At 45.1% G+C, this 27,431-nt stretch overlaps 2 protein-coding genes across 3 annotated transcripts in view; one reads left to right on the top strand and one right to left on the bottom strand.

Annotated features, from left to right (window-relative positions):
• SEC24C (SEC24 homolog C, COPII coat complex component) overlaps nucleotides 1–3,069 on the bottom strand; it is a 38,210-nt gene extending 35,141 nt beyond the window's left edge. For both annotated transcript variants that reach the window (XM_050337687.1, XM_050337703.1), the window contains exon 1: nucleotides 3,011–3,069. The gene's annotated coding sequence lies outside the window, so the exon portion shown is untranslated. The remainder of the gene's footprint in view (nucleotides 1–3,010) is intronic.
• A 2,217-nt stretch (nucleotides 3,070–5,286) lies between these two features.
• The window catches only part of SYNPO2L (synaptopodin 2 like), a 34,688-nt gene continuing 12,543 nt past the window's right edge, over nucleotides 5,287–27,431 (top strand). The window contains exons 1-3 of the mRNA XM_050338347.1: nucleotides 5,287–5,391; nucleotides 19,521–19,672; nucleotides 22,397–23,058. Of these exons, the coding sequence (XP_050194304.1) occupies nucleotides 5,287–5,391; nucleotides 19,521–19,672; nucleotides 22,397–23,058 (919 nt within the window). The remainder of the gene's footprint in view (nucleotides 5,392–19,520; nucleotides 19,673–22,396; nucleotides 23,059–27,431) is intronic.

The following is a 27,431-nucleotide window of genomic DNA, read 5'->3' as shown; positions in this document are numbered from 1 at the left end:
CTGGAAGCACGTGGGCCATTTTAACAAATGTCTCCCTTACATTTATCCAAATCAATCCAAATGGCAATCCTGGAACCGACTCCAATTTGGTTGTAAGATGTGGCTCTCTGCCTTTCTGCCCAGGCAGATTCTCAGCTTGTCACACCACAGGTAATACTTTCTTCATCTATGCACATATTCTCAAAATGCACCCATGCATTTGGAGTTACTGACGGAAAGGTATAAGAAACGTAGTTTTCACAATGAATCTAAGGTTTGATCACTTCTATGTTCATCTAAAGAAGAGTCACATTAAACACAGTTTTGTTAGGCCAATTCATCACCTTAGGTAAGGTACAATACAACATATAGGTTACAAGAGTGAAAGTGGTTAAATATGGAATACAAAAAACCCCAGCGTGACCTAACCTTAAAACTACCACTATTTCTGACCCTTGCCATCACCATCATATTTCTACTTCAATAACATTTTATACTCTTTGTTGACTAAAGTCTCCTGGTAGGATTGATTCACATCTCTATTGCTGTAATAAAGCTCTAGGAAAAGATTTGAAAAACACTCAGTTATGAGCATTGCTTCTGAAGAGCAATCCTGAGGAGGCAAAAGTCACTGAAAATACACCACCAACAAAATCACAGTAAAAGATTTCTCTCTTTCTTAGCTACCTCCACGTGCATATTATGTGCGAAGTCATCTGACTCAATTCTGTGAACTTTGCACAAGTATAATTGATTAGAAAGTTACATGAGCAGTTTCAAGTTTAGAGAAGAGGCCAGAAGGAAGAAGAGAAGAATAGGACTATATAGAATAAGACTGAAAAGCATTTTATAATGCTAAACAAGATTTCCTCACGTACTTTGTTACAATGACCATCTTTCATCCAAAATTTCTGTGCTCTGACTTCCTCTACACAAGTATGCTTTATACAATTTCCATCACTCACAAGAAACAAAAAAAGGCCAGAATTAGCTTCTCCTAATACATACTGTGCAGTTTGCACTGTCTTTCAGTGCTTTCTATGTTAATAATGAATCTTGCTGAATATATAAAAACAAGCTCTATCTTCACAATTTAACCCTAACACAGTTTTTCAAGCCTAAAGAACAAGAAACATCCACCTTCTCTCTTCTGTGGAGACCTTGTTGTTGATCACTGTTAGTCACTCTTTGTACCTTGCCCTTCCTTAGCCAACCATCAATTCTTCCTTGGATTTTTGACCCCTCTTTTGATAATAAGTGTTACAGGAAGATAATACAGTCCTACAGTAGCAGACTGTAGGAAAAACCATTCAAAGCACCAAACAACTCATTAAAGAAATGATCCTTTAGGTGTCTGTTCACTACTATAACGCAGCTTTCATCCATGACATTAGAACCTGAAGTGAATGTCACAGCATATTAAGAAGCAATTATATATTCTTTATACCAGTGTCCACTTTATAGTCTGTCTATAGCAATAAAGAATCCTGAGTGGTATAGCTTCAAGTAGAAAAGGGTAGTTCCAGAAGCAAGAACCCGTTCCACATAAAAATGGATAGAAATGCTTATGCTTCCACAGTGTACATTTGTGACTGAACATAAGTCTCCTCTAAAGAGGATGGCTCTGAAGTTTTAGGCTACACATATTTGTATTCACTCCATAACTGGAACATCTACTCTATGAGAAGTTCAGGGGAAAGAAAAGGAAGTTAAAGCCAAAGTTCCCTAAACTTACTCAGGACAACTTCATATTAATAACCAATAAAGACTTTAGTACAAAATCAGCAGTCACTTCCCATTCTAATGGTGTGGTTTTATATTGCTTGTAAACAACAACTACAAAAAATAAACTGCCTATTAGGTCTCAGATAGTGATTTCTGTTCAACATTTGCCCCAACACTTGGTAAAATTGACTACAGAAACCTGTAACAGAAAAGATTTGAAAATATTTTTATGGAATTATCACATTAATGGCTACAAATCAGTTGAGTACTAAACTGAAAAAATCTGTATATTCACATGACAGTACAAATATCAACTCCTGTGGATAACTTCTGACTTAGGTGTAAGCAATTCACCTACGTTTCATCAACCACTTCCATCAGCCAGTGAGGTTAAACAGAACTTCAACTACAGCCGACTTTGGATGGTTTTGCAAAGTCTCTCTGACAAAGATGTCAGAGCTAAGACACCACACACACTGAAAAATACTCAAGTACATTCCGAATCTAAAACCAAGGAAATTAAGCTTCACTGTACACCATAAAAAGCATTGCCCAGAAAGAATGAAAGCAAACTCCAACAACAGAAAACACCTCTAGAGCAGCATCTACATGGAAAGCAAGAGTCCCATCTTGCATAACCAACTTTTCAAGGCTACACTTGTATTTGGATCATGCCATCTCCTTTCCTTTCCTCCTTAGACCACCACGAAGTTTCACAGCCAAATCGAACTAATCTCAGCCGCCAGGTCTCGGCACGGGACGACCATCCTTTACCAAGCTCGAATGAATGGAAGACTGAACAGCACAGCGCAAACACTAGGGGAAGGCTGCGCGGATTACAGGAGATTAGAAGGCTGCAGAGGGGTATCTGCCTCGCGGCGCACCGGGGCCGAAAAGCAGCGCTCGGTTCTCCGGGCGGGAGCGCCGGGAGCCGCCGCACCACACCCGGACGCCGAGGGCCCCTCGGGGCAGCCCGGGCACCAGCAGCACAGCAGGCCCCGCCGAGGCCGCCCGGCCCCGCAGGCCGCCAGCCCCTGCCTGGCCGCGGGCGGTGCGGGCGCTCCCGCCCGGCGCGTCCCCGGGAGCCCCGGGGCTCTGCGGAGCCGGCCCTGGCGCGGGGCACGGCGGGCCCGACGCGAAGCCCGCCGGGCCTCGGCGCCTCGGCGGGGGAGGAAGCGGCGGAGGCGGCGGCGCCGCAGCTCCGGGCCGCGACCGGGCCGCCGGGCACGGTGCGCCCACCCGCAGCGGGCCCCGCACGGCCGCGCCGGCAGCCCCGACCCCCCGGAGCCGCTCGGGCCTCACTCACCGCCGCTGCCGCCGCCGCTGCCGGGCCCGCTTCCGCCTCCCGCCCCGCCGCTCCCCGCCCGCCGCTGCCACGTCCGCGCTCCGCCCGCCGGGGCCCGGATGCGGCGCAGGCGCCGGGAGGCCGCGGCCGGTGACGCCCGGCGAGGCGGGAGGAGCTGCGAGGCCTGTCCCGCATAGGCCGGGCCGGCACAGCCCGCACGGGCCGCCCAGCTGCGAGCAGGGCAGGGACTGCGGGGCTCTTGGCCACGTGTCCCACCAGCGGCCTGTGAAGGACCGCGACATGGGAGCGACCACGGCCAGTTCTGCGCCAAGATGCAAAGGTTGTTCACTACCGAGTAACAGCAGGACTAGGGCAGTGATCATCCCCCTGTACTCAGCCCTGGTGAGGCCGCAGCTCGAGTAGTGCCTTCAGTTCTGGGCCCTCTCTTTGAAAAGGGCCTTGAGCTGCAAAATGTCCAGCAAATGGCAACAAGGCTATTGAAAGGACTAGAAAACATGTCTTATGATGAATGGCTGAGGGAGCTGGGTTTGTTTACTCAGGGGGGACCTCATCGCTTTCCTTAACTACCTGAAAGGAGGTTGTAGTGATGTGGGGACTGGTCTCTTCTACCATGCCTGCCATGGTCCAAAAAAACCACTGAAGGTCCCTTGTCAACTTCAGTGAAACCCCACCTGGAGTCCTGAGTCCAGCTCTAGGATCCTCAGCACAGAAAACACATAAACCCATTGGAGCAGGTCCAGAGGAAGGCCATGAAATGATCAGAGTGGTGAAGGCCTCTCCTGTTAAGAAAGACTGAGAGAATTGGGCTTGTTCAGCCTGAAGAAAGCTCTGAGGAGACCTTATTGTGGCCTTTCAATACTTAAAGCAGGCTCATAAAAAAGATGGAGACAGACTTCTTTTCAGTAGGGCTTGTAGTGATAGGACAAAGGGTAATGGTTTTAAACTAAAAGAGTGTTAGATAGATAGATTTAGACTAGATATAAGGAAGAAATCTTTTCCAATGAGGGTGGTGAAACACTAGGGCAGGTTGCCCAGGGAAGTGGCATATGCCCCATCCCTGGAAACACTCAAGCTGTTGGATGGGGCTCTGAGCAACATGATCTAGTTGAAAATGTCCCTGCTCATTAGAGGGGAGTTGGACTATATGATCTTTAAAGGTTCCTTCCAGGCCAAACTATTCTACTGTCTGAGTGCAAAGCTGTTCTCTTGGCCACCGAGTCTATGTAAGCAGTGCCCTGCAGAGAACTGCTTGAATCCTGTCTGTGTGGCTAATCCCAGCTATTCTGGTCCCAGTGTCTAATATTATGAGTGGATGTAGGGGATGTCGGGGAGCAACAAGCTGCAGAGGGAGCACAGTGTGGGAGAAAGCTCCAACCACATCCCACTTCCTGAGCCTTCCCCCAGAAGTCTTAAAAACCCTCTGTTGCTTTGAATAAAGGCCTTTCACCATCAGACCCTCAGAGTGTGTGTATCGTGGCTCCTGTCGCCCGGCACAGGGGCTATCACCATCCAGCCCCGTCTCTGAGAGGCTGTGCGTGGGCAGCCAGTCCCTCGGTCAACCCCTGTCAGCACAGTACATCTACAGTCTGCCTGTGGCTTTCAGGGCAGGCACATAGTGCTACTGTGTAGTTAGTAACACTAGATGCATAGAGCAAACAAGTGGAGAGCATATCACTTGCAAGCTGTTTTTGTTCAGTTTCATAGGGTCAGGTGCTATCACCTGATCTTGCGCAAGTTTGTGCCTGTAACACGTCCTTGTCAGAAACTCACACTGATGAATCCTGAGTACAGGATGACTCTAGGATTTGCATTTGGAATGAGAAGTGGAAATAAAATTATTACTGAAATGCTTTTTAATTTTTAAGTTTTGCTTCCAGCTTTAAAAGTGTCGAACAAAGCTCTGGAGAGACAGGAGGTGTGCTATTTTCAGCCACCCTCCTGTGAGAGATCCATCGTGTATGCGGGGGGGCACAGAGGGTGAGATTGACATGACACGTGTGTAGGACAACTCTGGCCCCTTACCAAGAGCAGAATCAAATGTCTAATCATAGGCAGAGCAGCAGCTGAGAGTCCAGAAGAGCAGTGAAGGCTGGGCTTGACAGTCTCAGCTCTCTTGTGTGTGTGTGTCAGAACTTCAGGGAGAAAGTGAACAGAGGGCCTTTTGGGGGACTGGAGTGGTGGTGTGAATTGTGAAGATGGTAATAGAAGATACTGCCTGTTAAGAACTGGAGCCTGTTTTGAAGTTGGGAAGACAAAACATCTAAAGCATAGAAGTCATGGGAGCTGAAGAAGAAATGCTCATCACTCTGTCTGGAGGTGCCCCCTGGGGCTTCCGCCTGCAAGGGGGTTCAGAGCAGAAAAGACCCCTTCAAGTGTCAAAGGTAGGACCTTGAGATGTGAACTGTGAGCACAAAGTTGTTCTGCTGAACTCGTATATCCCTACTGAGCTGGGCATCTTTCACTACTGTTAAGGAATGCAGGAACTCCTTACTATGGCAGCACATCTTACAAGGAAAACTTGGGTGGTGTGGTCAATCAGGGTGTAGGTGGGATGCGTGTCCTGAAATAGAGGCTATTGAGGTAGAGTCAAGTGTCAGGTGAAGACCTGCCTAGTGCGGGTCTGTACAGCTCAGACACTTTATAATCTGTATGTCTCTCCCTAGTTGTCGGCAGAGCTATAACTGTAGTGACAGTGCAGGGAAGAGGGCTCAAATATGGCAGCTTCAATGCTTGTGTAAGACATCCAACTAAGGAAAAAGGAATTTAAATCAAAGCAGCAAAGCCGTATTTGTAATTCAACTGTCCCTAATGCTTGATTACTGTGTTCCAGCTTTCAGAATAAATGCACATTTAGTGTCTCTTCTGTTGGTGAAAGTTTCTCAATACTGTCTGAAGTGAATATTTTTGATGCTCTAAGCAGCAAATATTGGTACCATTTGGAGGATAAAGGAAAACCGTTGTTTGGATGTGATATGAAATAATAAAAAAGGAATAAACATGAACCTTGATTTGCACTGCTTTTGCTAAACAGTTGTTACTGTTGTCTTTTCATAAAGACTATTGAATAGCCTAAAAATTAGGAAAAAATGGTCCTCTTTATTAAGGTCCTGACAGCTGCTTTAGCCTTGACACAATGGTATGTTGGGATGTCTCCCTGGAAGGCACCCAGCAGCAGGAATGAAAAAATGTTATGCCCAGCTCCTTCTGTTTCCTTAAGCAGACCATGTCTCTGACAGAGAATTTTGAAATGAAACATTCTGTGTCATTTGGCTCACCCCAGATTACAGAGTGTTTATCTGTAACTTTTGCCAAATTGTTTGAAATCCCATAGCTTGGCCCCAGAGTGAATGTTTCTTAAATAGCAAAAGATTTTTCTCCAGAAAAGCATTTTCTGCACATACTCATAGAGATTCAAGTGCTGAAAAGAAAGAATCAGTATCCTTCAAACAGGTGTCTGCCATCAGTGGTTGTTAGGAAAATGGGATTTTCAGTGGCCACATAAACTCTGTAGGGTCTAAGATTATTCTGACTCCTGTTTTTTCCTCAGTAGACAAAAAACTGGGACGGAAGAGGGAGGAGATTCTAAGTGTCTATAAAGATTACTCGGATTGAACAGTATCAAGAACTAGCCATTACCCAGGCTGTGTTGCACCTTAAGGTGAACGGAATATTGCTCAAGGATTAGTAGGAGGAAGGTATTAACTAGAAGCAGCTCTCACCCAGAACTGGGTGTTGTACTTTAAATCTAGCAATACAAATATATATATATATATGTATAGTTTTACAATACTTGGGTTTTGCATTAAAAATAATTATGAAAAATATAACTGATACAAATCCATTTGAAGCTCAAAGTATGCATAATTCTTCAAGCAGGACTTTGATTTTATAATTATCATTTTTGGTTATTATTGCCCAGAGTTAATGGCATCCAGGTGACCACAGGTCACTGTCTTAAAGGCAACTCCATTTAAACTGTCTCCAAAGAAAGGATTTGTAGAAACTTACCAGGAGCCCAGTAAGGTCATACCTGAATGTAAACTGCTTAGAAGAGAATAAACTGCCAGGAGTCATGTGATGGAACATACGGGCATGAATAGCTGATAGGTGCCAGGAGATAACTGAGTGGATACAGATGGTGAACCAGTGCTGTTAGTTTAGACAATTTAAACTTCTAGACTAGAAAAGTCATAGTAGTAATGCTAGGGAAAAATGCTTACCCTTGGATGCTTAGTCAGATTGTTTCTATATACCTTTCTGGATGAATAAGCAATAAAAAGCTAATTTGGGAAATTAATCAATTAAGTATAACAGATAAGTTATATAGAAATTATATACATTGTAGTTACATAGAGATGGTGGAATTGCTAGACCAGACTAGGCTAAAAGTCACTCTATGTCCTGCTTCCTGTTTCCTTTGTGTTTCCTTCAGGTATTTCAGAGGAAGTTGTAAACTTCACCAATGCATCTAATTTTTGAGTAGTTAGAGGGAAATTCTTTCCCCCAGGTAGTTATCAGCATGTCCTGTGAATTATCTAAGAACTGACAGTCCTAGTGGTTTACCCTACACAGAAACAGAAAGTCATTTGTGAACAGCTACTACCCTACTTATACCACTAAGTCTTGCATGTTTTCCCAATGAAAATTTGATAACATCAAGCAGCCAGGCCTTCCAAAGACTAAATGTTGCACAAAGTGGGATTTCCTGCTTGAGTTGCTCTTGTTGTATCACAAAGCCCTGCACAATTCCTCATCTTACATGATCAATTTACACAGTCACATAGTCTTCTTGTCTTTATTTCTTCTAAAGTTTACATCATCATCATCATCATCATCATCATCATCATCATCATCGTTCTTTTATATGAAAATTATTATAAGATCGGTCACTAATTGCTGATCTTGGTACCTTTTTTTGTTCTCCTGATATTTGTGTGTGTCTGCTGTATGCTTTCTTTTTTTGTTTGTTTGTTTGTTGGTTTTGTTTTTGTTTTTTTAAATACATTAGTGGGCCTCTAATTGGTTGTTCTCTCATAAGCTGTTCACAATGATGGCCTAAATTATTGGCTTTTTTCAAATTGCAGCTTACTCAAAATGTACAGTGAACATATGCATTTTAAACCTTCTTTTCTAGCAAAGCATTCAACTGGCTGCAACTAAATAAAGTACATGAACATGCTGGAAGTGGGGTGTGAACCCATTTTTCTACAGACTGAAAGAATACAGAGCTGTAGTTTAAACTGTCTCTCCAAGCAAGGGATCAATTCTGTACCTCAGTCCATTTAACACAAAGTGGTAGAAGAGCAGCTGTATCTTCACATGCTGGATCCAGCTGCCACAGAGCTTCTGTGCCCTCCAGCAACTCCCTGGGGGTTATGGGTTCAGGGACATACCTAGAGCAAGATGCTGGAATTATACACCTTGTGGAAAGCCTCTTGGGTCACACATAACTAACTGTACACGAGCCAACAGTGTGCGCTGGCAGACCAGAAGGCCAACAGCACCCTGAGCTCCATTAAAAGAGGAGTGATCAGCAGGTGGAGGGAGGTGATTCTGCCCCTCTTCCTTCATGAGACCCCACCTAGAGCACTGCATATAGCTCTGGGATCCTCAGTGCAGGAAAGACATGGATCTTTTAGGGTCTAGTGCAGCATCTCAAAAATCTCAAGGATGGAGCATCTCTGCTATGAAGACAGGCTGAGAAAGTTGGGGTTGTTCAGCCTGGAGAAGAGAAGGCTCTGGAAAGACCCCATTGTAGCCTTCCAGTACCTAGAGGAGACTTATGAAAAAGATGGAGAGCTACTTTTTATATGGGTAGACAGTGATGAGACAAGGGGGAATGATTTTAAAATAAAAGAGGAAAGATTTAGATTAGATGTTAGGAAGACATTCTTTACTCAGAGATTGGTGAGGCACTGTAACAGGTTCCTCAGAGAAGTTGTGCAGGCCCCATCCCTGGAAGTGTTCAAGGTCAGGATGGATGGGGTGCTGAGCACCCTGGTCTAGTGGAAAAGTGTCCCTGTCCCTGGCAGGGGGTTAGAATGAGATGATCTCTAAGATCCCTCCAACCCAAGCCATTTCATGATTCTATGATAACTAGCTTTGTGTTCAAATAAACTTATGCAGCCAAACCAGCTGTGCTTGCTTTGGGATCAGAACATTGCTTCTTCCAGCACTGCCCAGTGAATATTGAGGAAGAAGCTCATCTTCAAATAACACAGACAAGACTGAAATGCTAGTCTTAACACCAACTGATTATGTATTTCCAGATCTGTAATAACTGCAAATGTCTATTCTTTTAATCTTAAACTTGCCTACAGGAACACGTACTGACTATTTTGTTCCACCCAAACAATCATTTGCAGTGTTCAGGTGCCAAAAATGTCTAATGTGACTCCAAAGGCTACCATGCTACTGATGTGTTTATGAAAGGGGTACCATTAACAGTTCAGTCTCATAAAAACAGATACTGTTAGAGTAGGGGTAAGCCAAAAGAAGAAACAAAAGAAAATTTGTGTCTGAGGAGCCCTCAGTGAGAAAGGAGAGATGATTTTTAAATGAGGGTTGTATTAAAATATCAACTCAGTAATAAGTAAGCTGAAAGAAAAGCAGGCATTGTTGTGCTCAGCAGGCAGATACACAGCATGATCAAACATCGATAGAAGACGTGAATCATTCTGCAGAAATTAGAAAGGATTGGAATATTGAGAACTAGAGAAACAAGTAAAGGGGGAAATAAAGGCTAAGAACACAATAAGCGAAGGTAATCTCCATTTTGTTCTTAGTTACAGCAGTGTTCTTTTAAGTGAAATCAGTTGAACTACTGTGGATTCATATTGGATTATTGTGATTCCTAATGAATCTTTTACCTAATCAAGCAGGTGGAATATAGTGGGATTTTACACTACCCCTCACCAAAATAAAGCTGATTTGGTATAGCTCAGTAGTTGGGGTGCACATAGCAGCATAATACGGAAATCTTTAACCAGAAAAAGTCATTAGGAAAGAAAGAAAACAAACACAAATACAAGGCAAAAAAAGGATCCATAGATGGTAAGATTTTTATTTTAGAAAGGTTGAGGGTAAGCACAAGGTCCCGAGATGTAACTATAAATGGCAAGAAGGTTCAACTATTCTGAAAAGATAGTAAGAGAGAACAATATCATCAGGTTCCTGGAGGATTTGTTTGCAGTAAGGATATGTGCATCAAATGCACTTGAAACAAAACAAAATGTAAAATACCTAGTCTGAGAAAAGTTGTTAGCACTAAGCCCAGAATTAACCAAAGTAGAAACCTAACATGAAGCTATATTATGGAAATAATTTTTACAAAGATGAACGGGGCAGCTTTAGGATGATACAAGTTCATGCAAACCCGCCTTTAGGGATCCTGCTACAAAACAAGATTAATTCAGTGAGGGGGAAACCCAGTTACTTGCAATACAAAGCAAGGAAGGCACTTACAACTCCAGCACAAGTAACACAGAGGAAACTGTAACATAGAGAAAAAGTCTTTCCATAGTAGAGGAAAAGGACTTGGGCATATTAGTGCGTCACTAATAATGAGCCAGCAAAATGATGAATCTCTGAATAAAAGATAAACATAAACAAATGAGCCTCAGGTAGCCTTGTCTGACTGAGATAGGAAGACAGTGATGTTACTGTCTAATGCACAAAGGGGAGTTCACTGGAAGTACTATACTTACAGAGTCAGCCACTTTCAAGGAAAATGAATGTAAGGTAGAGCAGCTGTAGAGAAGGACGGGAGGAGAGAAGGCTTCTTTCACCTAGCAAAATGTTGAAAGATATGATTGCTGTCTACAAATAGATGTTGAGCAAATACCAGCATCACTATTCAAATATAGGTGACATCATTGTCACCAATCAGATGTGCACAAACAACTAACCAGGAATGCTCAGCAACGACTTTCCAATCTAGAAAAAGAACTGAAAACATTTTGAATCAGTTTATGAATTGGAGTAAACAATATGGCCTCTGAAAACAACGTGGTATTGATTAGCCGTGATAACTCAAGAGACTCCTTTCAGTCAGCTGTTCTGTACCAATACTTGGCAGCAATGGAGTGAATTGTTAGGGGAAGGAGTGATACAGATTGTATAGGTTCTAAAACAAAAAACTGTTTTGTTGTTTAAGAGCAGTTCATCACAACCTCCTTTTTACCTCTTTCTCAAATATCCCCGCGTTCTCCTGTATATTTCTCTGCTGATAATTCACTGTTTCTACTGTCTCCTCTGTCAGATGTCCTTGCTGCCTGTATGCCGTGTCACTGGTCCCTGTGACCCAAAGTCTGGCTGTTCTGTCCTATTCACCTTTGCTCATGTGACCTTATTCCTGCTGGAGGTGCCAGCTCTAATTCAAATAGGTCTCATGACTTCCTGATTTGCAAGCACCTTCTCTTCCTCTCCCCTTTTCAGTGGGAAGGCCATTATTTATGTTTTCACAAATGTTTACTGTCACATCTAAAAAAGCATGGGTGGTGGCCTATTCTATAGCAGTCACTAATGCTGATTTTGGAGGGCTGAATATGCCTGCCAGCACTGTGGAAGGAGTGCCTCAAGCTGCATTGGGGGTGCTCCTGGACATGTTTTATGGCCTGTCGGCACTTAGGCAGGTGTTACCCTTGGCTGCTAGAGAGGGAGCGCATGCTGCAGCGCCGGTGGAACTTTCCAAGGAGCAGCTGGGACCAGCAGTCGCTGCCTGCCAGGAAAACATGAGGGGCTCCAGGGCTGCTGTCTGGTGGAGAAGCTGCAAGCTCTGCACAGTGCTGGGATAGCAGTGAGCAAGGTGGAAAGTTTGGAAGGGGAGTTCTACTTCTCCTTTTCAGCAAAGATGGAGGGGTAGGACCTCCAGGTCAATGATCAGAAAGTGGCCTAAACAGAAAGCCATGTTATTGTGGTTGCAAATGACCACTGCTGATTGTATCAGCTACTGATTTAGTTCACAGTTCCTTGTGCCTGACTCTGGCTTGGAGCTACCTTCAAGGGAAGTAGCCTTACATGGGAACTCCCTCTCGAAACAGGTACAGAGAACAGATTGTGTGGATGGACTGCATTGGTGGTTATACTCTTTCCTGTAACTCTCAGAATCTTGATTTTTCATGTTTACTCCCAGATAATCTTTAACCATTTGTTAACCGTTCCTTTCTCACTGCCCAAAGCACTTAATTCTGTGTTTATTCTTTTTTTTTGCTTCCTGCCTCCCTTTGAAAGGCCGTGGGGCAATCATGCCTATGACAAATGTGATGTTGGCCTCTGGTCTTTCCTACATTACTGTCCTAAATGGATTCTGTTCTGCCATGTGACCACAGCTGGGCTGCTCCATGCTTTTTGCTTCCATCACAAGTCTAAGGCTTGTGTGATGGGCCCTGCTACAAAAGCTCTTCCTCTTTTCTTTGCAGAAGTAAAGAGCCTGGCCAATGTCATCTTTACATCCGACTTGTCCATAAGAATGCAGGCACGCTGGAAGAATCTCTTGACACCTATCAGAGGTTGCAGTTAAACCATACAGGCTATGTCGACACCTGGTGCATTACATGCACTTGGGACCATTCTCTGGCACTTTTGCCAGATGCTAGAGTGTAGTGAAGCACAGCAATTAACTCTTTCTGTTCTCCCAAATAAGATGCCTGCATGCCCACAAGCAATGGCTCTGGGAATTGTCTATTCTAGCTCCTAAACTATGCCTGGGAATTGTTCTGGACAGCATTAGCTGGTCTGAGCCAAAGATGTGCCAAGGGTCATTTCAACAGTTTAATGCTACAGGCAGTTGTGGTCCAGAGCTCAGATTCATTCACTGGCATTATTCAGTCTGCTCCTGGTTAGAACTACTGAATACAACTGTGGAGGCTGAGCCTGGCTTTTGATGTATGTTCATACCTACAGGATGCCTACAAAGATGCTCCAAGGCACAGGAAAGTCTCTGTACCAAAGTGCCCTGGATCCTTCAGGTGAATGCAGTACTTCTGTAATCCATACCTGTGGCTGATCCTGTCCTTGCTGCTGCAGAACAGCAGTGCTTATCCTCCCCAGACTATTGCTGAGAGGCTCACTTTGGGTTAGTGAGTGCTGTGTTTTGGTGCAGTAACCCACACTTGCAATATTATGAATGCTGTGTCCAATATTTTTTTGCAAACATAAGTGATCCTCATTCTATTGAAATAATAGTAGGTATGTCATCTTCTAATTTTCCCTCTCTCAGCATACATACTGTGGAGGCATATTTTTCTTAAGACTGCTGCTGTTCAACAATTAGCAGCAGCTGAAAAGAGTCCTCTGTTTTGAGAAAGCTTTTTATTCAGAGTTTGCATACGCTCACTGCCCTTGGAGCACAGCACGCAGGGCTAAGGTTGAGAACACCTTATTCTGGAGGACTGAAGTCATGTCTCTGGATAACTCTGCTCTGCGTTCAAGATTCTTTCACTCCTTTCGGCACAGGTCAGTGCCCAGTTCTGTGCCTGTAAAGAAACATTTTGGTGGTTAGATTTGCTTAGGAGCTCCAATTCCCTTAGGTTTTGATTCTAAAATCTTTTATGTCTAAAGGAGCCCGGCTGAGTCTCTAGAAAAAGGACCTACATGGGACATGTATAAGCATGTTTTTTCTGAACACTCGATTCCTTTTCTCACAGCAGCTAGAGCTGGTACTCTTGCTTTAGACAAATATATCTGTTCCTTTTGAATCCTTGCTTCACATAATAAAAAACTGATATCCTGCTGTTTACTCTGTTGAGGGTAAAATGCTCATCAAGTACTTTTAGTATCTATTCCAGCACATGAGGCATTATTCTTCGTCATTGGTATTATACTTCTTTTCAGCTAATCTCATCTTTCAGCTAATCTTCCATCAAGTAACAAAAAGCTATGAAGATAAAGCCTCTTTTTATTTATCTGCAGCCACCTCTGCCTAGAAACTTGCTCTTAGCAATGAGATCTGTGCTAAACTTCTTGCTTAGGCAAAGGAGCTGGATTGTTTGGGGTTGTCTTTCTCTCTCCTTTGTATTATCACAACAAAATATTCTTTTAAAGGCAACTGGTTTCACTGAGAAAACCAACAGAGAAAGAAAACCAACAACGCCTGATTGTTTGTGTTTGGTTTATATCACCTTGTACCCCCTGGTATAAATCATAATGAAGTCTAGGGCATCCAAGAAGTTGTTCTCTCTTTCCCACACTTCATAGCAATATCCCCCCCACCAGTACACTCCAGGCAGTAACATATTACAGTTGTCTGCAGTGCACTTAGTTGATTGGCCAGCATCAGCATCCTCTGCCACTACCAACTCTCATCACTAAAGTCATCCAAGTCTGTTCTCCCAGTCAAGATATCTTCCTTCACCACTCTTCATTACTGTGTTCATCCCACAAAGTACGTGTTCTCTACCCTCTTTCTCTATATAAAGACTCTCTAATTAAGCTTCCCTATGGATGCCCAGTGAAGGAGACCTGCAGAGACATTGGACCTACTTTACCAAGAGATAAGTCAACCAGTGTCACCTCTTAAAAAGGAATACAGAGTTTCATCAAGAAGTTACTGAACTGAGTAAATAAGTGTAATTATAATGGATTAGAGTAAATATTCTCCTGTAAAATAGCTTCCAATAAAAATATGGCATTGCTAGGAGGATGTGATGTTATTTACTACTTAATAGGTAAGGCATAGAAGAAGTACCTTAGTGGATCTCTGTGTTCAGGTGGGCAGCTGAGATAAAGACTGTTGAAAAACACCCTGATTTTCAGGTTCCTGCCATTTATGACTCACAGTCTTTGTGTTTTTTCCAAGGTCATCCTTGGAGAAAAATCATCCAGGTTTCCTGAATGCTCCTCTAGTGATCTACCTACTTTAGCCACAGGAATATTTTTCCTCGCACAAGTAAAAAGTAGGCCCTGGTGCTGGAGGAAAAACAAACTGTTCCAGTAACCAAAAGATGTCAACACAGATGTTAAGAAAGAAGAAGAGATAGAGGGTGTTTGTTTCCGCTTTTACACCTAACTACTGCTGTGTTTGTGGTTCAGCTGAGCAGGAAGTTCTACAAGGAGGAGACCCAAATGGTGGTTGGCTACTGCCTGAGTAATTACCTTTTGGTAACGCTTTATACTGCAACAAGGCAGTTCTTAACTCTCCACGTGAACCCTGTGACAGGATTGCATTTTGCATAAGGCTCAGAATGAAATTTAAATATTGCCAGGTTGCCATGGATTGTTGGACCCTATGGCATTGTAGCTGGTGGAACGGGGAAGCTATGTGTTGAGATGCAGTCAGAGGTTGGAAGGGTGTTGGATGGGAAGACAAACTCTATTTGGTATACAACTCTAACTTGAACTGATTTTGCTAGGTTGCTGCTGGAAAGATTTTTGACTGGGGGAAGACTGATAATCTGTCTTCCTACCCCAGTGAGAGGAGATGAGAGGTGCCTTGGAGAGGTAAGGGGAAAGATGGCATGAACCTAGTACAGGTTATTTTCTGAAAGGCACTGCAAACCACTTCTATTTACCCACAGCCTATTTCCTTATGAAGAAGCAGTGCTGGTCAACAGGGAGGGTGGTTGCGAAGTTTCAAGACAGGTTCCCCGGGCTGTACTCAGGCAAGATGTGAAGCCACCGAGTTACTATCGGGATTACTCTATTCTTAGCATCCCAGCGTGTGTGCAGCCCCCACATACCACTATCTAAATATAGTCCCTACTGAAGGACAGATGCTGCCAAGTTGGATCTGACCCCCTCATCTTGCATTCTGTTCCTGAAAGCTAGACTGAATTCCCCAAGATACATCCAATAGTCAGCATGTCCTTTTGTTTCCCCAGGGCTGTCTGTACAAGGAAACCTGTACTGTACTGTTAAAGCCTGATCCCAACCCTGGCCTTTCTGGCCTCTCCTAGCACTGGCCTTCCCTTCTATACCTTTTCTTAGTCCTTTCATCCTCTATTGTCACCTTCACTCTTTTTTCCCCTCAATTGTTTCTGTCCTTCTCCTTCTGTCCGATTGAACATGATCAATGAGAGGAAGCAGGTAAAATAAGAAAAAAAAAAAGCATATATATATGCATGTACCTGGATGCTGCAAACACCCAAACCTCTCTGCAAGAGCTCTTTTGTCACTACGGAACTCCTGCTGAGAGGGCGGGGAGGTGGACAATTTTCTGAGAAAATCTGTTCCAGTTTTTCACACTGATTTGTATTTCCAGTAGCATAAATCAATAAGACTCTGAAATTGGGATTTCCTAAATCCATCTGGTATCATAACAGGACATTCCTCCCATTAGTCAAGGTATGCCATGGGAGAGTATGTCCACTGAGGCACAGAGTGGAAAGTGTAACAGAGAGTTAGTTAACAAGAGGCTCACAGAATTTGCGGGGCTCCTCACACAAAAGGAGAGATCAGTCCTCACCAGCGTGTGCTAGAAGGTCAGACAGTGCAAAACCTCAGGGCCAGGTCTGGGGCCAGCCCTGGCCACCAGTCTGAGTCCATCAGTGCTGCCTCTCATGTGCACAAGAAAGCTCTCCAGATATCTCCTACAGGAAGCAGAGAGGTTTTCTCTTTGAAATGCAGCTTTTTCCAGCCTTTCCCATATCTTCAGAACAGCTGTCTGGTGACACCTTCCAACCTGACTGCAGTCTAAGCAGAAGTTCCCTGTTAGTGACACTTCATGTGGCTCACTGGCTGCCCAGGAGAGGGCATCTTTTAGATATGGGGAGCAAGTGGCTCCAGCCTGAGGGCAAACTGACCTTCAGGATGGGCAGAGAGCCTGGCTTTCGGACTAGGCATCCACCCTGTCCTGGGCCCTTAAAGGCTCAGTGCTGCCCTTGCTGTAAGCAGGGCATGCAGGCTGTGGTTGTCATTACAGTCTTCACAGCACTGGGCTGGCAGTCATATAAAATCTGGCAGGCATGTGCTGGTCTCTGTCCAGAGGCTCTGCAGCCTCCGGCGCACTGCACCCTGCTGTCGTGGTTGTGGATTAAGTCCTGTCCTTTCTGTTTGATGAGCTTTCTTCCTTCTCTCCCTGCACAATCCTCTCTGCCTTTAACCCCTTTGCCTTCCTCCCTAGCAAATCGGTGGGGTAGGGATTTGGCATAAAAATGAAGCTGCAGATAGTTCGTTTCCCTCTGACCCCGGGAAGCAAATTCATAAAATTCCAGGGAGGGTTTATAAACCTGTGGGAGACTGTGCCAGAAGAAACATGTGCTATTTTCAGACTCGGTAGGTCTCTTCCTGTGCTGAAAGAGAGAAAAGCTTTGCCTGCTCATGATGCTCAGCCCACATGGGAGTGCTTGTGTCCCACCAGCCTGCTCTAATATAAAGGTACCTGAAACAGCAGCAGGCAGTGTTGGGAGCACAGCCTGATCCTTCCTGCCTGGGAATACTGAAAACTTGCCTGCAAAGTCTTGCATACTGTGGGACCAGAGGATTGCAGGAAGCTTACTGTTGCTGCTCTGGCTAGTCACCAGCCCACATCCAGTCGGTTTCAGTGAGCATGGAGGAATACGATGGGATGTGAGTAATGCTCTGAGCACCTGCTGACAGCCTTTAACCCCCAGCCCCCTCACTCCATAACTGGGAGACATACTCGGCAAGTATGTTCCCATCCAGTGCTAAGCACCAAGCACTTGGCCATGGAGCAGCAGTTGGCCTTTTGGGGAATACCAGGGGACACTCCTTCTAACCTCTCTTCAACTTCCTAACTCTCTTCTTTAGCCGCTGTGTCAGTAGGCAGCATTGGAAAATGTGTCTGCTATCTCTTCTCAGTTAACAGTTGCTCCTTGAGGGAGTATCAGGAAGCAGCATTTATACTGTAACAGCAGAAAAGTGGTTCTTCAGCAGTAGTTCATTATAGACCCACACATTCTCATTCCAGGCTTATATTAACAAGGAGGGAGATAAAGGACTAAAATGACAGAGGCTGATGGATGTGGCAGCTGGGGTGAGCCAGTCCCTATTTTAAGCATGCAGGCAAAATTTGGGGTCAGGCTGGAAAGGCTACAGAGCGATAAAGTGCCAGTGAACACAAAAACAACTTGAAGCATAGCCCTCCTCTTTCCATCTTCTTCCCGAACACCTCTTGATCCTGCTGACAGGCTGACCTGAGAGGAGTGCTGCTCTTGCCTTCACATGGGCCAGCAGGGTTGAGTTCTGGGTGCAAGCACACCCCATGGGTGCAGAGGTCCTGGGCCCTGAGCCCAGCCAACCATGACATGGGACCTCCTTAGTGCTCCAGCTCTCTCCTTCCCTGCTCCCCTACTGCCCCTGCAAGAACAATGACAGGGCAGCAATCCTCCCACATCCACTTCTCTTTCCTAAGGCTGCCATAGGAATGCAGGCAAAGTAACTGAGACTGGTTGCTTCAGCACAAGGCTGTAAGATATGGGAGAAGGTGCCCTGCTGTGTTACCTCTCTGCAGGATCTGCCACAGTTTGTTCACTGCACCCTCTGTTTAACACCTCCGCACTGATGTGTCTCTCACTTAACTTCAAGATCCAAAGAAATACTCTAGAAGCATCTACAAATCCAGTGTATTACTACCTTGGTCCTGACTTGCTCTGACCCAGTGTTTTTTCCTGAATATTCTTTTATGTGCAAAATGACTCTATTATGAGTGCCAAGATGTTGTACAAGACTATTTCCATTCCTTGCCTGTACTGGAGAGGTCGGTGGTTTTTGGTTGAATGGGCATTTGGTTTCCTTGCTTGCTTACCCTAACAGAAAGGCTAGGCTGTGTTGGTAAGGCGCTTAACTGATGGATGATGGAACAAAAGGGAGAGGAAACATTTGGTGTAAGATGGCCACGAGAGGCCAGATCTAGGAACTAGCCTAGAGACTCCAGCTCCATTCTCAGATATAGCAATGCATATCCAGCACAACTCCCATTAAGGCTAAAGATTTATTCCAAGTTTACACTTGTGTAACAGGACACCATATGGCCTGATGCAGATGTCCAGAAATACACTGGCCAAAGCCATTGGAACAGGAACGCTTAACAGCAGAAAGTGCCTCTTTCACGACAGAGCCACTGTCTCTCCCCAGTGTCAGCTTCCATGGGGATGGTACCTGCAGGGGCTTTGCATGAGAGCCAGGGATCACATCAAGGAAGCACAGTAGGGTCATGCAGAAGGACACACAGTAATGTACAGGCATAGTCTGGAAAGAGTTTCTGTTCACTCTCTGAAATACAAGCTCCCTAAGCAACTTAGGAGATAGGGAGCAAGAGGAGAAAAGCATGCAGATGTTCTTGAGTCTTTCATCTGCCCTGAGGAACTCGAACTAGGTTGATGATCAGGCCAGGCCTGTGCTCAGCAGAGAAGTTCTTGGAATTAACAGGAATGCAGAGACCATAGCCAGGGCTATGCAAGAGGACTAGTTCTTCACCCTGACAGGAAGTAGTCTTGGGCCTTATTTTATCCTGTTGGGGACAGAGCAACAGAAGGGACAGCAGGAGACAAACAACTGAACTAAATTGCTGCTGTTCTTTCCTTCATCTCTATCCTCTCTCCCGCTTTTCCAGATCCGAAAGAGAAGCAAAGCATGCCGTGGAGGCCTGTGGGAAAATGATGTGCTAGTATCTATCAATGGGAAGTCGTGTGCTGGCCTTTCCCATGCTAATGCCATGCAAATCATCGATTCTTCCAACGGCATGCTCAACATCCGCGTGAAAAGGTAACCTGCACCAAAGTGCCAGTGCTGTGACAGTGCAGACAGCAGGGCAGCTTCATCCAGCACAACAGCTCTCCACACCTAGCAGAAAGAAGGCAGGCAGGAAGCCTTTGGTTTTGCCATACTGCAAAGTGGGGGGACTAGGAGGACTTCTTCATGGCTAACATGCGGCCATCTCAATGTTCTGTCCTGTCTCTGTGCTGCTCTCCAGAGTGACTGGCCCTGGGGCTGAACTGACCCCAGACATCCTCACCCCTCAGGCTGAAGGGAAATGTTTTCAGTGTGAGGACTGTGCTGGAAATAATGAGCTATTTAGGCTTCAAGCAAGTAGAGGACACAGGGCATTTCATGTCAGCAAGTAATGGACTCTGGTTCATTCTGGGTAAATAACTGTTCTGTAGAAATGGATTTGACTATACAAGGAATAATTAAGCCAGGACAAGATTACCCAAGTATTTACTACATCAGGCCAGTTGTAGTCCAACAGTCTGTGAACTGACTTCCACAAGGATTAGAGGTGTGTGGCTGAGTCCCCCTTTTATGAGAAGAAATATCTCTGCCAGTCTCTATTTCAGCAGAATAGTGGAGATCAGCTCAAATGTAAGCACAAAGATGGTCCCAGTACGGTTCCTCGTTCTCCCTGAGCTAAGTTAACCTAGTGCCTCAGTACATGCTGGATGTGGCCCAGGCTGTAAATGAATAATCATATAAAGATGAAGGCAGCAAAGCTGTGTAAAGCCCCAGCTAGTCAAAACTACTGCCAAAACAGAAGCCACCCTCAGAAAAACAGACCCTGGTGAAGGGGGCTGGGAGATGTGATTTTCTATAGTCCTGAAAAGGCAGAGCACTGTGAGGAATGAGGAGGGACAGCCGCACTGGTTGCTGACATCTGAAAAGTAGGGGCAGAGGTGGGCAGTGCTCAGAGAAGGAAAGCTTGAGCATGTAGGATCTTCCCTTTGGCTTTAGGTAAAGAGCTGGTGCCTTCTGATGTACTCGCTCTATACCCTAGCTGTGATTAAGTGGGATGAGTACGTTCTATACAGGGTGTCCAGAATAGCTCCTGGTCCCTTGCCAAGGCCTTATCTCACCCCTGCAGGCAACAGGTGCCTGGGCAAATTCCAGTGGGGCAAAATCAGCACACTTTGAATTAACAAAGTGACAAAGGCAGGCTTCTCCCAGTCCTCTGGGAGCCAGCATTGCATGGTTTGAAAATAACATAACCAGTTGGCTGCAACCCAGAGTAGTGGAGAAATCATCACATATTGCTTTCTTGATCACATCTCCGTTCCCACTTCATATTTATGTTCCCAGAGAAAACACTAATCAATCTTGTTCAGAAAGGAGAGGTAGCTGGATGAATCTGGAGTATGCGTATTTCAGAAAAAGAGGGAGGGAGAGGCACTTGACAATGTAGAACAAGAGAAACTGTTCATTGCAAGCAGTAATGCTTTTTGGTTATTTGGTTGAGTATTTAAAGAAGAGGAAGGACTGCTCTATATTGCTTGTGGAACTTTGAGTTTGCTCCTCACTGAGAGTTCATAATGGCAAATAGTATAAAAAAAAAATAAACTGCCAGAGAAACTGTCCCACCCTTAGCTTCGACAAAGGTTTGCATCTGACATGAATAAAAATTTTTCACAGTTTTGAACTGAGATCCAAGTCATGAATTCCACAGTTTTAGAGAGGCAATGCTGTCTGCCTGGCTTCCTGGTATGCATGTTCAGAAGGCAAATACTTAGGACTCCTTCATAGTTCTGATAAGCCCTGGCGACTCTGACAAGGCAAGGAAGAAGTTCCCAGCTTCATCTTTATGATCTGGAGTCAAACTGCCACTGAAATTCAGACTCACTCTTGAGGAGAGGGAAGACAGAGCAGGCTCTTTCCCTATCAGCATAGCCAGCTGTCAGCAATAGGGCTGACTGCCCCAGTCTGCCCTGCACCTACTCCAGACATCCTTCCAGGTGACTTTCAGTCTTGAAGTCTCTATACAAATGCCACTATGGATTGGACTGGCTGGCATGATTGCACATGGTCGTCAAAATCCTGGTAGCTAACTTGTGAAGCAGTCCCACAGTGAGCAGGCCAAACATCATGGTGGTCTCCTATCACAGGATACTAGAGCACTACCCCCAAAAAACACTTGGGCCTTTTAATCCTAAGTACTGGCTATTTACTCCCATGTAGAGGTCAGGGCAAACAAACAGCACTGACTTTTTTGTTTGGAGCCCACTCTGATCTAAAGTAGTTTGGGGGTGCCAGGATCCACAAAGCTGACACAGCTCCATGGTGCAGTTCCAGCTGCAGGAGCAGCTGGAGTGCAGTGTGGTAGCTGAGACACCTGTGGTAGCCCGCTGACAAGTTGCAGGCTGAAAGGCATGTCCCACTGTCCTGGGGAATGCTTGCTATGCAGGTATTTGTATCCCCAGGAGAAATGCCTGGGGAGCTGATTAAGCTGGCTGGTAGAATTTTATGCTCTCAGGGCATTCTGATATTCAAGTGTTTAACACCTGGTTTCCATAGAGTTGTGAAGCAGAAAATCAGGATGAGAGCACGTAGGTGATGTCAGAGATGAGTCTGCCCTTGAAGTCTACACTTCAGGTGTCTGTACCTCCTGAAAGATACTTGAAACACCATTTTGATCTGTAGCTTTCTCTCTCATGTCAGGATTTCCTTCTTGCTTAGCCCCACAAACAAGATCTCTCTCATCACTTTTCCTTCTCCCCACAGGATAGTTGGTGGGGACCAGACTGGCCCATGGCTCCAGCGTTCCCCTTCTCCAGGGCACCAAGCACTCACCCCACAATCCCTGCTCAGCCCCCCGGCACAGTTACTCAGCTCTGAACCAGCAGCAGCCCCGGCCACCACACAGCCCTCACAGCCACGGAGGTCACAGAGGCACCTGGAGAGCCTCACCTCCCCCCCGGACAGCGAGGCCTACTATGGGGAGACGGACAGCGATGCCGACAATGTGGCCCAGGAGAAGCACCGCCGGGCTCGCAAGAAGAGCCCGCGCTCCCCCCCTGACAGCACCACCAGCAAGGCAGATGCACCTCTGGATGAGGTGTCGCTGTCCGAACAGAGTGGCTACGAGAGCATGCCAGAGGCTGCTGCGCAGGGGGGAGCAGAGGTGCCCAGCTCCAGCGGGGTGGCCAAGAGGGAGATTGTCTGCCTGCCTGGCAGCCGCACAGACACTCCATTCTCAGACAGCGAGGGGCAGTTGCGGCCACCATCAACAGAGGGACGGGAGCCTTCTCCAGAGGCAATGCTCCTGCCCCATGCCACCAAGGCTATCCGAGCAGAACGCCATCTCATCCCCATGGTGGGGCCAGTGGAACATCCAATTGATGAAGACCTAACCACCACATATACAGAGAAAGCCAAGCAGGCCAGTAAGTTCTCTGCACCCTGCCACTCACCCATACCCTTTTCTTATGCTGCATCTCCTTCCAAAAGCCTAATTCCTGCAAATATCAAGTGGGTTAGCTCCTCTAGCTTGCAAAGAAGCAGAGTCAAACCAGACCTGCAGAGACTGGGGCTTCCTGTTGCAGCCGGGTCTACCTCACCCAAGATGTCCCAATGAACAGATAAGAGAAAGGGTCTGGATCTGGGATCTGAGAGTCACTCATAGAAGCTGCAGCCATACAACCAGCTGTGGCTCTAGCACCCTGTTCAGCTCAGTTCTCCATGGGTAGAGCCATGTCGTATTACATATGATTAAGGACTGATGTGATAATTTTCAGTCAGCATAGCCCTAAAAGAGTCTTGTCAGTAAGTCATTTATTTCTCTCACCATGTCAGGGAGCTCAGGGAGGGACTTGTCTACATCAGCTTTTGGAGGAGGTTTTCTCTGCAGGCTCTCACTCCAGCAAGGGTGTCCATGTCTGGCAGCAGCTTGTGAGTTCTGCTAGAATTGGTTATTGGCAGAGAAGAGTTGCCAGCAAGGACAGGCAGGAGCTGGTAAATCAGCTCTTGAGACAGTTCCTTGTAGTGCAATCCATGATAGTCAAGACCTTTCCATGTGGAATGAAGTACTGAAAAATGTAGTGTAGTATATAGGTGATGAACCTGAAGTGACCTTAATTGTGAATATCTTTCCTGGTTTCTGCTACCCATGGAGTATTTCAAAGCCAAACATGAAGGTAGAACAAGATGTTACCTGATTTCACAGTTGTGATCTATCCAATAACATTAAAAACAAGGTGATCAAAAACTTATTTTCATATGAGTACCTCAGTGTATAGTATGATTGACTAATTTACACTTCTCTGATCCTAGAAAAAAAGCAGGTTTTAAAAAAGAGGTTTAGCTGGAGGACAGAATAGAAAACAGAGACACAAAGATTGCTAGGCTCAATCAGAAATAAAGCACATGGATTCTGACTTCTGATCCTCTGCTTCAAATGCTAGACATTTTTACCCAGGCCAGATAATACTGCCAAGCAATTATTAAGCCTCTCTTTTATCTTTCCCTTGGGCTAAAATTCCTTTATCTTTTCTGCCTAAGGAATCCTATAGAGGTAACTTTCAAACCTAGATGCTTCCATCAGGCACCGTCTTCCTGCTCTTCCCAGCGTTGAGAGGACAGACTCAGTTGGATCCCTTATGTCTGGCCCTGCTTGGCAGTGTAATCGACCTGGTGCCTTGTACTATTTCTTCCTAGTCTTTAGCGCTCATTTTCCTTAGGACAAGAAAGAAAGCAACAATTTCAGCCTCCCTGAAGATGAAGTTATTTTTCCTCCCTTTGAATAATGTACAAGCATGAGGTGAATGTTGAGAAAGGCATGTTCAGCTGCTCCCTGCCACCTGATAGTCCTAGCAGTGGATGAGCAATTGCTTTACATCAAGACTTATTTCCATGGACGGCATGAGTACAGAAGGATCCCAGGAAAGCTATGTATTTAATTCAGAGCATTTCTGATGGCAAAATAATATCCCATGGCAGGAGGTGATGCAACAATATTTCTAGCTAGAGCTAGGGTTCCCAGAAGCACTGTAGACTGAGATAATGTTTTATTCTCTCCTATTACTCCCCCATTGCTCACCCCCTTTCTGGTTTATGTTTGGCCATGGGTGTCCTTATGAAAGAGTTACTCTGCCATGGATGGCAACTCAAACAGCCAACTTGGTCTTTTCTTGGGTTAGGGATCTTGGCAGTAAATGAGAAGGCGCAATTCGACATCCTAATCATGCTGGAGCACAGCAGCCATTAAAACAAAAGTCAGGTTCAGGAGACAGTAACTCTGTGAAGGAAGGAAGCAAGGAAGAGAGATGGAAGGTGTTGATTACATGGTGAACAGAGCTAAGGAACACCCATACCTGGAATAAACCCGGGTATAAACACATGAGGATGTGGAACTGCTGAGCTGCACTGGCTCCATGGGGAGGCTGCTTGCAGAGAAGCTACTTGCTGGTATGGGAGGCACATGGTAGAGCATCTCTTGTCAGGAAGATGCAGCCTTGGTGAGGATGTTTGGGCTAGCATTGCTTCAGCTTCTACAGCTGCTCTAGGCTCCCATGGAGACAGCAGAGTTTAAAGCTCTGTTCCTCTGCCTTTCCTTAGCAATATCCACAGCACACTAACCTTCTCTGGGACATGGAGACTCCTGTGTTTTTCTAAATAGGAATGCAAAAGTTAGCTCATAGTTTAGAAGCTAGGCAAGGTTTTAAAATCTGACTTAACTACAGTAAGTGACTTGGACTATCAGTCATGACAGCCAAAGGCTCACTATGTATGAACTAGACATTTAAGGACCATTCTGAATACAGAATCAGATGTTTGCCTTCTGAAGCACTAACGATCTAAATATATTCCCAGAGCACTCACTCAACACACCCTCCTTGCCTCGCCATGGCTTTCTTCATTATGGCTCCAACAGCTGCACCACAAGAATGTGAAAACCTCCTTTTGGGTTTATTGGGACTGTTACACAGAGGGTTCTTCACCTTTTCTTCCTAGAATGTCGTGCTTTCTTATGCCTGCTCTGATGTTTTTTCCATTTTTGTGGGTATTTCTCTTTTTCTTTCTAACTTTTCACTGTCGTTTTTAAGCTACAGAGACTGTCTCTCTTTTCCATCCTCTTTACCTGCACCTCAGGCAATCAGAATTGCAGGTACAGTATTTCTAGATGAGTATTTAGAAACATCAAACTTCTATATGAATAACTGAAATCCCAGTACAAGAACAGAGATACATAATAATTCTTTTACACACCACCAAGAGTATCAACTGACTTCTTCACTGCTCTATTGCTCCTGCAAGGATCTCACTAAGACTGCTACTGCTCTCAGCTCTTGGGTTTTCTCAAACTTAAGATCTGTAGCTTTGTTCTTTACTTCCTAGAGCTTCTGTAGACCTTCATCCTCACTGCCTGCTTTCCAGAGCTCTGAGCTTTTCAGATCACAGGCAAATTGACTCAGCCTCCTGCCTCCTCTTTTCTGTCTGATTTTCCCTCGTTTCTGATGTTGTTAGAAAATCTGATCTGTGCTGACTGTATACTGCCCTCTAGACCATCAATGAAATGAGCAAGTGCTTCCTATTACTCCCTCACCATCTTTCCCAGTTGTACCATGATAGGTCATCAGTCTTAATGCCCTGATTGTTACTGATTCATTTTCTCTCAATTATCATCTGATTAACATTTCTCCAGTACAGTATTTTTGCCTTAACTCCATCAACTCCTGACAAGCAGAACTGCTTTCCCTGCCATTGCTCAGAGGATACAAATCACGTGGTAAATGCTGGAGGTGACACTGCTGTCTGACACCTGCTTTGCATCACAGTAACATGGGAGCAAGTGGAGCTCACTTATTTATACTAGGCAAGGATTTGACTCCATGAGTAGAACACAGTGTGGTGGCAGGGACCAACAGCCCAAAATCAGGATTTGGCAGTGGGTGAGGTGGAGCAAAATCAACACAGGAAAGAGGGGGCAGCAGCTGCTGGTGCCACTGTATGAGGCCCTGTATGTCATCAGCTGCTGAACTGTGCTTTTTCATCCCCAGCAAAGACACAGTGTCTTGGAGCTCCTTAGAGAGCCAATAGCCCTTGCAGTGAGGTTTGGGCCTCTCTCTTTCCAAAGTTCATGCTGTATTTGCACATTGGTACTGGTTCATTTTTTCCAGCCTATGGGATAAGCATGTACGTCATCCCAGCCCTCCACAGGACACATGACTCAGACATGCCTGCTCAAAAACCACTCAGAGCATTGCTGGTGCAGACCACTGGGGCACTGTGGGGGGCCACACACCACCCAAATGGAGGGGAACTTGTCATACAAGTTAAAGGACTTCAGTCTTCATCACTACCCAGTGGCTACCATGAACCCCCGTGTTTTGCTCAGTGGGGTAAGAGAATGGTGAGCAAACAGGGACTCTTTGCTTTATTTTAAATGAACTACAGAACATTCATATTTGTGAATAGCCAATATTTTGCCTAATTTGTAGAAACAAAAGTACAAATTTGTTTCCTTCCCACTAAAACTGTAACTTGTTCTCTTGAAAGAGGTGATTAATCCCTGGGGAAACCAGGGATCTTTAGGACCTCAGTTTGTCATCACTGTACAGGGCCAAACTACATCTCTTCCTGAGATTATTTATGTGCCACTTGGACAGTACAGAAGAAAAGGAAAAGATAACAAGACAGAAAATACTAATTAAAAATCTGAATGAGTTTCAAAAGGTTAGCAGAAAGTGGGAGCTTGTGGCAGGGAGAATCAGACTACAGTTATCACAAGTCATTGCTAATGAGGTTCTTTGTTTTCCCA

The sequence above is a fragment of the Myiozetetes cayanensis genome, unplaced genomic scaffold, assembly GCF_022539395.1.
Source record: "Myiozetetes cayanensis isolate MyiCay16 unplaced genomic scaffold, myiCay2020 scf10, whole genome shotgun sequence".
Classification (NCBI taxonomy): domain Eukaryota; kingdom Metazoa; phylum Chordata; class Aves; order Passeriformes; family Tyrannidae; genus Myiozetetes; species Myiozetetes cayanensis.
This window is presented reverse-complemented; position numbering and strand designations above follow the sequence as displayed.